Source organism: Alligator sinensis, unplaced genomic scaffold (assembly GCF_000455745.1).
Source record: "Alligator sinensis unplaced genomic scaffold, ASM45574v1 scaffold579_1, whole genome shotgun sequence".
In the NCBI taxonomy this organism is placed as follows: domain Eukaryota; kingdom Metazoa; phylum Chordata; order Crocodylia; family Alligatoridae; genus Alligator; species Alligator sinensis.
Window position 1 is genome coordinate 126772 of NW_005842023.1, and position 12946 is coordinate 139717.

The 12946-nt window shown below is 43.3% G+C and overlaps 1 protein-coding gene across 1 annotated transcript in view; it reads left to right on the plus strand.

Moving 5' to 3' along the window:
* The first annotated feature begins 12410 nt into the window (after window positions 1-12410).
* The window catches only part of FAM217A (family with sequence similarity 217 member A), a 26595-nt gene continuing 26059 nt past the window's right edge, over window positions 12411-12946 (plus strand). Inside the window, exon 1 of the mRNA XM_025202387.1 lies at window positions 12411-12445. Coding sequence (XP_025058172.1) covers window positions 12411-12445 — 35 coding nt within the window. The remainder of the gene's footprint in view (window positions 12446-12946) is intronic.

The window sequence follows — 12946 nt, forward strand, 5'->3', positions numbered from 1 at the left end:
TGCACCCAGTGAGAGGCAATGCCTTCCCACAACCAGCATGGGAACCCAGCCCCAAGCCATTATGCTGTGTTGTTGCTCTCCTTTCTTTAGGCCAGAGGGACACCAGAGCCCCTTGCTTTGTAGTGTAGCCTTGGCTTGAGGGGGGTCAGGTTGCAGGCTGGCTTTCCATCTCAGCTCCCCTGGCATGGATTGAGATGGACAGTCAGGCCTTTTTGTGCCCTAGAAGAGTGCCTGCACTCTTGCAGGCTAGCGACCTGGGCTGAGATGCTTGCAGTGGTTAGGAGTGGCAGGGGGCTAAAAAGCATTGCTTTCCAATCCACCCAGCAAGGCGGGTGCCAGAGTCTCAGAAAAGCTGAGTGACTACCTCCATTCTGCATAGAGGAAGAGAGGTTTCAAATCAGGGCCTTCTCTTCCCTGTCACATAAGGTAGCCACTGAGCTAAAAAAATTAGCTGTTATGAGCTGAGGTGGAGGCTTGTTGGTTTGCATGCAGGGGTGTTTGAGAGAGAGGTTGTATGCCAGGAGGGAGGGAAAATGGCCAGGTGCAGCACCAGGTACAGAGGGAAGCCTCAAACCCAGCACCTCAGCCTTGGTAGGTCTACAACCCTAACACTGGGCTTTCACCCAGGGCCTCGTGGCCTGTCCTTGGTGAGCTAGAGATGTTCCAGGGAAGTGGGCCAGGGTCTGCTGGCATCTGTTCAGCACTGCTAGAACTTGGCAAGCCCCAGCCACTACTTTGAGATGCATCCTTTGCACCTGCTTGGGTCAAAGCACTGGCCTCAACTTTGTGCCTCTTCTTACTTATACACACAGGAAACCCACTGTCTTCTACAATGTTGGACCACGTAGTCATATTCTTGGATGCTTTTCAGAACACAGCCCCTGCTCCTTACCCCTCAGCCTCATACTGCAGGTATGGTCTGCCTTCCTTGTCTTTTGATAGCTAACTTTGCATTGGGTATATTTTAAGTAGAGGGGTTGGGATGGAATATTAAATAGTCTGCAGTTACAAAGTGATCCATATAATACTCACTGTCCTGATGGCCCTCAAAGCTACCATTCTGGCAATAGTTATACAAAAACAATTATCTTTGTTAAATAAAGGTACTAGCTTGATATTATTCACCAGTCCTTGCAGAACCAAAGTAGAGACATCAGTTCTTAATCTATTTTGCATATGCTTCATGTGGAATTAATTCAAGCTTCTTAAGAAAGTGTAATTATATTAAATCTGTGCCATTACCTTTATCAAACAAACTTGTAAATCCAAGAATTAAATAAGATTTGTTGGACAAGAGCCATTTTCCATAAGCCATCTTGACTGGCATTAATTACACTCCTTTCCTTTAATTCCTTATTAATTGAATCCAGTGTCAGTTTTTCCATTATTTTGCTCAGAACTAACATTAGACTGACCCACCTGGGATGACCTAGGATAGTTTGCACCTATGCTGGAAAACATTAGAACTCTCCTTGTTTTCTAGAATCTCTCCAATATTTCAGGAGTGAATACTGGGCCAAATTTTTCATCTTCCAGCTCTCCAGAAATTTTGTGTGCATGTTACCCAAAAAAATTAAATGATTTTAAGATGTCATAAGTAGATGTTGCTTACCATACTCTGGCTGCTACTTCATCCTGTTTCTTTTCTGCCTCAGTACAGAAACAGAGTATTTCAACTTTTTCTGCTTTTTCCTCTTCCCTTCTCATGCCCCCTCTGCCTAGACTCATTAAAATTTGTCTTTTTTTCTGTCTGTTAATGGAGGTTTCACCATCTCCATCTTATAATGGGCCTATACCATTGCTGAGATTTCTTTTCTCCTTAAACTTTTTCTTATCATCCTTATTCCTGAAAGTCACAGATTGCACCCTGATGGCTGTAGCTTCTTTTATTGATTTTTTTCTATGGCATCTAAAACCTTTGGAAAACCTGGCAAATGCAACTACCTGGCAAAGAAGAATGCCCTCAGAATACTCCATGAAAGCGTTCTGGGAAAGGCTAAATGTAAGATATTGGCAGATACAAGAACATTCTGGGAATATATACTGGGTGATGGGTAGAGGTATGAGTTGGTTGTACCAGGTATTTTGAGAAAAAGAGGCTCTTCATCAGTGTTCTGGGAGAGGATGCGTGCTTGTACTAGAAGAAATGTATCCTGAGAGTGGAGAGCTGATAAGTTCAGAGTCTGAATTATAAAACTGCAGCAAAAACGTGCCAATGGAATTTTAAATTATAGGTGTGTGGTGTCAGATCATGAAGTTGGAGGCTAACAGTCCCTCTCCAAAATATTAGCAGGTTCTATTTAGTCTCTTGTACCGTGTCCATCACCCTTTGAGCACTGAGCTGAGGGCACTTTGTTGCTAGAAAGATGTAGACAAACTGACCCTGCCCCGCCACCCGAATACTCCTTGGTATTTTGATTTTTTTATTAAAGTCTCTAATTCCTTAACTTCTAAAGCTACATGACTTAAATGCTATCTGCCATATCAGACAATGCAAAGGGGAGGGGAAAAACTTCTCTTAATATATCAGACTTTGCTTGTATCAATCCAGAGTAATTCCACTAGCTTCTGCAGAGTTATTTCTTTTTTTAACAGCATAAGCGAGCAAAATTTGGCCTACGATTTTAAAGCATCTTTTAAAATGACCTACAATAGCTTTTCTACATAGGTCAGTATGGACCTTCCTACATAGGTCAGTATGTACCTTTCTACATAGGTCAGTCACATTATTAAATGAGTACATCTCTCTAGACCAGGCATTCCCAAACTTTTTCTTACCCCTTCCAGATTTACCAGCTGTCCAAGAATCCCTACCAACATACATTAGCTATTTTAACCCTTTAAATGCCAATTATTATTATGAAAATTAATCTGTCGTTACACAAATTTATCCCACATACCCCACCAGAGATGTCTTGCGTACCCCTAGGGGTACACATACCACACTTTGGGAATGTTTGCTGTAGACTATCCTGTAAGAAAAAGACTAAAGTTTTACCTCACAACTACTGTTGAGATTGGAGTGCCCTTTCTATTTACTCTGAGTTTTCTGTATTCCACAGCAAGCTTGTTGGAAATATTTCTTTTCCAGAGTGGCACGTGATCTGGCTGTGGTGAAAGATAAACCTCCTGGGGCAGGTCCTTTTTAGTTGAAAGCTTTTCAGAGCTAGAAGCCAGGTAACCTGAATTCAAGTGAGAGATGAAAAAAACAAGTTGAACCTACTGTTCTCTTGGCCAAGATTTTTCGGAATGACTAATGACTGGTTTTCTGACTCATGACCCCTTAACAGAAATGGGTTTTCAGAAAGCATTGAACACCAGCCTTCTGGAAAGCAGGATCCTTTAAGAGGTCAAACTGGCATCAAAAGTCATTAGTTTCTTTTGTAAATATTGGCTCTCAGATGCATGTAAGATAATATGTTCAGGAATTAGATCTACATGTCAATTTAGAATGTAATAACCAGAAGTGGAGGGGATTGCTGTTCAGAGCATGGTACTTCCAGCAGCTTGGTGCCCTAAACAACAGATAGATTAATGTTAATACTGACTCGTAGAAAAGGCAGCCACACATGCAGAGAACAGGAACATCCCCTGCTGCACTTGGAGTCAGTACCATCCTAGCTAGACCCTGCTTCCTTGCTAGGCCTGTTCTCATCAGCATTTACATGTTATGGCTGCAAGCAAATGCAAGAGAAATACAAGAGTGAGCTTTGTTTGGTTTGCCTTAGGCAGAGACATTACATTTCATGTATCCTATTTAAATGTTTGTTTCTGAACCTTTCCTAATAGCAATGACTCCTAAGCCACGTATATCCTTCAACACCCATCATCTATGCATTAGAGACTTAATTTGACTTGCTGGGGTAAGACTTTCCTTGAATATGTAGGATTAGTTTCAAATAACAGTCTTTCATGAATTCATGTATTAAGTTGCTTCCATTAACTGGTTTCTAATTAGGTGTGTCAGCTTTATCACCAAATTCACATGGTTAAATGCCTGTTCATAGTGCAGAGGCCAGTGCAGAGCTGAATACCTTGGACAATCAAACAGCAATGAAATCAGTAGAGGACTAATTGTGTGTTTTCAATGGTCCACAACACAAGGAGGGAGAGTGAAGAGACTGACAAAATTCACACAGGTATTCAAAGGACCAGGGGAAGCTTGAGGAAGTTAGAAATCCATTGCTGAGGTAACAAAATAGTGAGACTACCTCAAACTCTTCTAAGTCTTAATCAGTCTTTACTAGCACAAAACCATCAGTGACCACAACCACTGAAAGGTCATGCCTTGGTTCACCAACATTGCCAATTCTTGTGTTTTGCATTGCTAGATTCTCAATACCAGGGCTTATTTTTTTAGACTCCAACTCCCAAAGTCAAGCCATTAAATGAAAATCTCATCTACATTACAAAGGAGCAGTAAGTTGGAAGCCCTTCATTTTGGAGAAAAACTGAAAAAAACCAGGAACCCTAGAGCAGAAGACAAATAAAAACTCTTTTAAAGAATGATGGGGGGGAAGGGGTGTGTGTGAGATCTGACTCAGGATTTTTAAACACTTAGCTGTGGAGCATTACTGAACGGGGAAGTTGTTCTCAGCGTCATTTATCTACAGTAAATAGTGTGATCAATAGGATTAAAGGCACTTTATTTTCAGTTGATGGCTTTTATTAGCAAAGAGGAAATTTCTGTATTATTTCATTATAGTTATATAAAGTAAAGCTTTGTGATACTATTGGACAGCTGTGGCATTCTACCCAAGAAGCATCTATCTGTCAAGCAAGGGAATTATCCTGCTATGGAGACCCAATCCTGCAAGTTTATCTATACAGGTGGGATTACTATAAAGTACTCCTTTAACGTCAGTGTAGTTCCACACAAAGCATGAGAATTTGCCAATCCGGAGCAATTTGCAGAATCAGGGCCAGGTTATAATGTAGGCTTCTCTTGGATAAGTGGATATACATATCAAGCTTTTGAGCATCCACAACTTCCATCCATGTCAATCACTGCTGTGAATGCTCTCTCTTTCAGGAAGTCATATTATATCTGTTATTGTGTGAGTGTGCTTCATGCAGTAACAGCCATATCGATAATTACCTGTCAGTGGGTGTGTCTATACAAACCATTAACACACAGCAATAAACTACGGAGCTTATTGCTCCACAGTTTATTGTTCCTGTGAACAGGGTCAGACACAGGCATGGAAAACCAGGAGGCCGCCCGTGGGTCTGGACAGAAAGGGGGCCCCAAAATAGTAAATTTTTATTACTATTATCATTATCTCGGGCGAAGCAGGGCCCAATACTAAAAGTTTGCCCGGGGCTGCCAGGAGTCTAGGTACAGTGCTGCCTGGGAAGCTCCCAGGTGTGTGGTTTATACTTGTACCTTAACCGAAGCACACTGAGCTGGGTTGCAGCAGCCCTGTCTGCTAAGGGCCTGGAGAGTCAGCCTGCCAGTCCGGGGCTGCTTCAACTGGGCTCAATGTGCAGCAGAGGGGCTGGCTCAGGCATCAGGGTGCTTCAGTGCAGGACTAGCCAGAAGGGAGCCCCTGCACTGAAGCACCCTTGAGCCCCAGTCAGCTGGCCTAGTGTCTACACATGTGATGCTGTGCATAAAATACCCCACAGCAGGGTAGGACTTGTATTGTTAGTTTTGTATGTCCTAATATGGGTGCTCGTGTAGTGCTGAGATGTTTACTGTGCAGTTAATTAGTCAACTGAACAGTAAATGTCATGTAGATGCACCCAGTCTGTGGTTTGTTTGTATTTATCTAGCTTCAGGGACAGAGCTATTTTTATAAATGGCTTAAAGATCTATTTCTACTGAACATTTGAAAAGGCAAGCCACTATCACTACATTACAATGTCACAGGTATGAGGGTATTTCAGAAAGTAATAGCAATTTTGAAATAAAACCACTTTGTGTGCAATGAATGGAAAACTACACAGCAGCGGAGAACACTGATGGCAGCATTGTTGAATGCATGCATTGTTTATGACTATGTAGAGAAGTGATATGATCCAATAAGTGGTTGTTGCACACAAAATGGTGTTCAAAATTACTGTTACTTTCTGAAACGCACCAGTACATTTTCCTTAATACATTAAATAAATTATTCTCAATACCAGGGCTAAAGTTGAAAAATATGTGCAGGAACTGATGTTTTTTTTCTCAAATGAATGTGTTGTCATGTTCTTAACATGCTGTTTCAGGCAAGAGAGAATATAAATTAAACTGCTATTAAAAACAAATGGCATTTAGAATTTCTGGTTTGGTAAACCCTGCCTTGTTTAGAATAGAAATGCGATCTGTTTTTAGATCAGCCTGTGTTATATTGGACAACTGTTCTGGTCTTCTAAGAGAAAGCATTTTTATTCTGTGGCCAATAAAGACACTAAAATTAAAAAGTAGCAGACTTGGTGTTAAGGTCACTTAATCCAGAGGATATGTTAGAGGGTAACATCTCTGATTTTCCCTAGACAGAAATGAAAGTAGCTAAATTATCCCATAGTCATTTTCTGAACTGAGCAATGGTGTTGCCTTTATAGCAGTACGGCTCTTTGCTTTGTTTTGGGACCAGTCAGTTACTTTCTGTAATTTTTTTTTCCATTGGGTCTGAGGAAAAAAGTAAATATTTGGCTAGTTATATTAATTATGAGGGTGGGGAGAATGTTGACAATCTAGTTTGGGTCTCTATACACATCATATAGCTCTTTGGAATTGATCAGAGAAGGGCATAAGCTGCACAATTTGGATGTAAATGTAGGTTCAGATTTTAACTATTTCCTAGTCCTCCCAGGACAGACAAACATGGGATGTTTAGGCTTCCTGTTCGGACTCAGCTCTAACACTGATCTAGACAATCAAACAAAGGATCTGTGGAAGAGAAGAACAAGTTGAACAATTAATTATCCACAGAGAAAAGTATGCATTCCTCCAGCTATCTCACCTGTGGGGTTTGACTTAGATAGGCCTTCTTAGAGCTGTAATAAGAGGGAGGACTCCACACAAAATGGAAGAGTAGAACGTGGTGTTGTAGCTGCTCTTCCTTCTATGGTCTCAGGAGTTAGGGTACAGTCCAGGATGTGAGTTACAGGAAATTTCAGCCTGATTCTCTCACTTATCTGCCAGGGTATGCTGGAGTGGGGCACTCTACCTCTCCTGTTTAGATATTCAGTGAACTACAAAGCAGATGTAAGGAAAAGGAAGTACAGCTTAGTGCAGAGGTGAGCAAAAGGGCAGATCTGGCTAGTGGCCAGACTCCATTTCCCAGCATCCCCTGCCCACATCACTGCGACTGGTTTCCATCAAGACCTCAGCAGCGGCAATGCTCTGAGTGTGCAGGGCCAGGGCATGCAGTTGGACGGGCGCTGGCAGGGCAAGCAGCTGGGTGGGGAGCTGCACTGGGGCTGGGATCTTGTAGTGGTGACAGCATAGTCCAGAGCTAGGGCAGAGCTATGATCACAGCTCTTCCCCAGTTTTTCTTGGTTGGAGTACCTAATAAAGGTGCCCCATTTTTTTTCATCCCTTCTCAAACTTCAAGCTCACTTGAAGTTCCAAGGAGTACCTTAATACAGGTTCCTATTTTCAACTGTCTGTCCCCTGCTATTGTTTCATCTCTGTGAATTGAGGACCTTCTTTTTTAGCAAACCAGAGCTTTCTTTTTGTTACAGTCTCCAAAGTCATTGGCTTCCCAATCCCTCCCCCTCACACAATCTGACAAGGGTTTTATGGATTTAAGTCTCAAGTTTAATGCTTCCCACAAAAGTTAAATTGGATTTGTTCAGATGCTCTTACAGGTTTCTTTATAGGCATGATTAATATTATTAAAATATAATCCTCCCATGTTTACATTATCCCCTTCAGACACGCTCTCTTAATCTTTAGCAAAATAGTATTAAAAAAGTTTCTAGCATCCATTAAGAATTAGATTAGAATACAGCCACACCTTTTTAGGCTATCCCTGATGAAATAACAGCAAACCAAGGATTGCTTTTACCTAGACTTGATCTCTGAGCCAATCAGATATGGATTATTAAAATGTGGCTACACTTGAACATTATGTGAAAGGGAAATAGCAATCTCTTTGTGCCTGATTAATTGTTTATATTAGGTAATTAAACTTCTGCCTCTGGATCTTTGAACAAGTCATTTTTTGCTTAATAATCCTGTATGGGAGAAAAGTGGATTAGTGCTTCTGATTCATGAAAAAAATAGGCCTATTATGTCACTAAAACCCCCTCATTACTGCTTAAATAATGGCTATGTTTTTTAGCAGCCCCTTGTCGGAGGGCAGAGGTTTCATATACGTTGGTTTGTTCTGGTCTGGGTACCTCTTTCTCTCCAGGATTTGAAAGTGGTGCTTCTTTTTAAAAAAAAGGAATAAGTGCAAATTGTTTGGGGCACTCCTTGAGATTCCTTCTAACCAAGAAAACTGAGAATGGAACTGCTTTCTTTTTTCTTTTTTTACATTTCATGAAGATGGTGTTTTAGGCTGAAGGGTCAAGGAAATTGGAGATCTTAGTTCATCTTGTATGTGGCAAAGGACTAGATTTAGACACGGAACTCCAAAACTTAGGGACTCAGAATCTGACTGACCTTGAAGACTCTTAAAACTCCCTAGACACTTAAATTCCTTCTACTGGGCATATACGCGACTAATGATAGTCCCAATCAGTTCAGCACCTAAATCCCAGCATGACTCACAAATTAAGCATTCTTCGATCTGTCTTGCCTGTGGTGAATGCATAATAAGATCTGGCCTTTCATTAAACAGGTGAGGGTGACAATGCTGGCCACCTTTATACTCAGTACCCTAGCCTAGGAAACCACCAGATGCCAGGGAGCAGGAATTTGAAAGCAGATCCACTTCTCCAAAGACTACCTAACTACCGAGCCAAGAGGTATTGCGAGACAGATCTCTCTTATTCTTTCCTGAAAAGCTGTTCTTTGTATAAAGTAGCTGCCCTGTTCTATAGGGCACTCACCTGAGAGACCTGGGTTCTAATCCTGAGTCCAACACATAATTAGACCCTGCCTTGAACAGGAGGCTGGACCAGATGACCTCCTTGACATCCCTGCCATCCTCTACTTTCCTGTGAACAGGGAGCCAGGAGCTCCTGTTACTTTAAGAGGAGAAAGCAGCAGGTTAGAGCATTCTACAGGAGACAGCTAAACTAGGGCCAGCTGCATTTTGAGCAAGTGCCAGAAGAAAGCCCAGAGAAGAGTTATGGAGCTACCTATAACAACTTAGGAGCTACCTGCAGGGCAGTAAGACTTTTGTGGCCCACAGAAGCAGAACTGTGCAAATGCCCACAGTAGCAAGAACCCAGACCTCGAGGCCTAGGACCGCTAGGAAGAACTGCAGGGCACGGAAGTCCAAACAGCTTCTTAGCCTGAGCAGAAACGCCTAGGCCCAATTTCAAAGGCAGAAGTCGGGTGACCAGAAGGGACAGGGCTTGGTTGAATATAAACCCACCCTCTGGGCTAGGGCTGGCAGTCTATGTCTGTAAGCTGCAGGGGCAGGAGCTGAGGATAGAGCTGGCTGCCAGGGGAAAATGAAGTATCCTGTGGGCTAGAGAACCAGGGGAAGTACTCTGTGGGCTGGGGAATCAATCCTTATGGGAGGCTTGTGGCAACTGTTACAGCCCTGAGGGATTTTGGATGAGTTGCAACCAGATGGCTAACATTTTGTGTTCTAGTTATTTTTTCTGTTTTTAAGTTTAACACTGGAGGACTGGGTTGTGGCAATGTGGAGGTGTGGAAGCCATGGGGCAGCCTGAGAGGCACCCAGCATAGAGCCTGATAAAGGTCTGGGACCCCAGGGTAGTGCAGAGCAAGAGCAGCCTTTCCTGGTTCTGGGGCCCCAAGGGGCTGGTATAGAGAGCAAGACAGGGCTGGGGCCCAGGGTCTGAGGCAGAGGTCCATGGCTGAAGGGTGCAGCTGGAGACAAAGGGCTCAAGCCAGGAAGCTGAAGCCCAGACAAAGACTTGAGGTCTGAGAGGCCAAGTTCAGGGTTGGAATCAGGGGACCCCTCTGAATTGAAACTGAGTGACCACTATGAGGCAGAAGTGTGGCTATGGGGGTGGATGGAGGCTATGACTATAGCCTCACAACTGAGGCTGTTTTAAAGGAGAAATACATCCCACAGAGTTTGGAGACAGAGGAGTTCTGAGGATTGAGGCTTGGGAGCAGAGGAGCCCTGAGGGCTGGACAGAGAAGAAAGGCACGCAGGTAGCCTCCCCAATTAAATACCTTAAGATCAAGTCATGACAGGAAAGAGGCAGAAGGTGAAGGAGGCCAGGTAGCATGGGCAGATAAGTCTGACCACAAGGAGGCATAAGATGCTGAGAGGTGGATCCCCTGAGCTTGTCACAGCCTATAATTTTCCCTCTCTCTCCCAAAAGCAGAAAAAAGTTTTGAAGCCACCCTCAGACCCCATATATCCAGATTATATGCACGTACATTCCCCTTCATCCTCACAAGCACATTGATAAAACAGCTCCTTCAGAGGATCCTTCAGTTTGTAGTGAAGTTTGGAGAGTTTCACAAATACTCCACAGACATCCTCCTCCTCATGAGAGCTCACTGTCTGATTCCCAGCTAGTGAGGGCAGCTTCAAAAAATCTTGCTCTCCAGACACTATCCCTGGAGCAACATAGCTTTTTTTCTTCCTCATGTGACAAGGTAAGCCCCGAACACTCTTGTAAGACCCAGTGAACCACCCTTCCCAGGCTGGATGAATTAGGTGCCTGGCTCATGGTAATCAGGCTCTCCCTCCCTGGGCCTTACTACTTTGCATGGGACCAAGTCACAAAAGTTCTGCGACATCACAAGTAGACAAAGGAAAGGTGGAGGACCTGTACCCCAATGCAGTAGATGGTGAGCTGACCAGAGCTGAATCGTTATGCTCCTCTGGTCTGCTGCTTTACACTCTAGGAGTAACTGCATCCAGAACATCACAAGTGGATTTCAGAGGCTGACCTTGCAGTTTGGAAGTGTTGACTGCTAACCTCTGTGACTTTTTCTTCTGTTACATTTACATCTGATGAAGACCTATAAGAAAAGGATATTTGAAGAGGCTGGATGTACATCCTTATATATGGCCTACAGATTGAAAATTAATCAACAAAGCAAGTGAAATTTGTTTCCATATTCATGTTTTCAACCAAATGGGTCAGAACCAGTTTTCCCACCATGAAACCACACAAAACCACCATTTTAAACTCAGTACTACAGTAGAACCTAAAAGCCTCTAGTCAGGATCCCAGGGTTTGACACTATGTAGACATATAGTATATAACAGACCAGGGTCACTGTTCTGTAATGGCTGAATAAAATCAAAGAGCTAAAATCAATTAGCTGTGGTCAAGTAAAATGAACACATTTATAAAAACCTTTAACAGTCCTTTGTGATAAGTTGGCCTTTAGGTAAGGAACAGACAAAAATATGCAAACTGATGTCTAAAAATTCAGAAATATACTTGAAAGGATAATAGGAAAATATTCACACAATGAAATGTAAGATTTACAATCCTGTCCAGGGTAACTTCAATAAAAAGTGACAACATAAGGATACTCCAGAGAGATGTACTGTTAGAAAAAGGCCAATATGTACATCACCTCAGACATTAAATTGCTGAGCGCAATATTAATTTAAGGTTCTACTCTAGGAAGTATAATTTCAAACAGTTTTGCTATTCTCAATATTGTCCATCTTTTATCAAACACATGCCATCTTCAGCCCCCAGTTGACAACCCCATTCACCTTTAGCACCCATCATTCCCTAACAACATTACTTTGTTCATCCACACACATAACCCTCTTCTCCCTCTCCACGCAGCCCTCACAGGTACTGTAATCGCCATTAATGTAACTGAAATGATTTCTTGCAACATTGCAAGTAACAATAAACAAGACAACTTTCCTCTAGCTGCCTTGAGCAGAGATGATATAACCCGACAAAATACTACTATAAAAATACTGAACTGACTACTAACGGAGGTACCATATATGCTGTTACGGTACCTTACATCTGTACAGTTTGTGGGATTGTCCACTCTTTCATTTTACACCTCTCTCACGAAGGGCATTTCACATCCCCCCCCCGCCCAACACAAGCTTCAGCAATCAAGAGTTCTTTGTAGGGTTCAATTCATTAACAATGTTCTCAGACAGGACAGTGGGTTTGGAGTGATGGCAAGAAACAGAAGTTCATTTTGCATTGGCAGATAAGAGACGAGGTAAGTATACCTGCCCCTGGCAATGTGCCTGTATATTACCCAAACAATTAGCAGTCCTTGTTTGTTCACCAGATTGACTAGGTAACATAGGCATATGTGTTGCATTCATATTCTAGTTGTGTACTAAAAAAAAATAATGCTGTTTTCTACTGCCTTACCCCGTGACATGACATTCTCCGTGCTTTACAAGCTCACAAAGAAGTAGGGCTGGAAGGACCTCCAGGCCGCATCCAGACGAGCACTGCTGTTCAGTATGTGGTGCAGGAGACACGTCTGCAACACACCATACCGCATGCTCAGTTGTTTTCTGCGCTGCACGGGAGCAGTGCAGAGGGGATGTTTTTTGACCCCTGCATGACTCGCAGCAATGACTGTCTAATTCCTGGAGACTCCAGGGCAATCCTGGAGGGTTGACGACCCTATCTAGAAGGGGCGAGTCTACCCTGCCTTCTAGAGTCCCCTTTACAACTGGGTCAAGTGTGAGGGGGAGGCTTTGGCATGGGCACGAACTGCTGCCTCTGGAGCCAAAGCAAGGCTGGCACTGCTCTGCCCCCTGCGTGGGGGGTAGCTGCTCAGGGACCAGCGGGCTGGAAGAAAACACTAGAGAAAGGAGACACGAGGCGCCCCTGGCCCGCTGCAGGGGCGGGGCGAGACGTAACGCGGGCCAGGGCGGTTGCCACGGCGACCCCTGTGCGGCGGCGG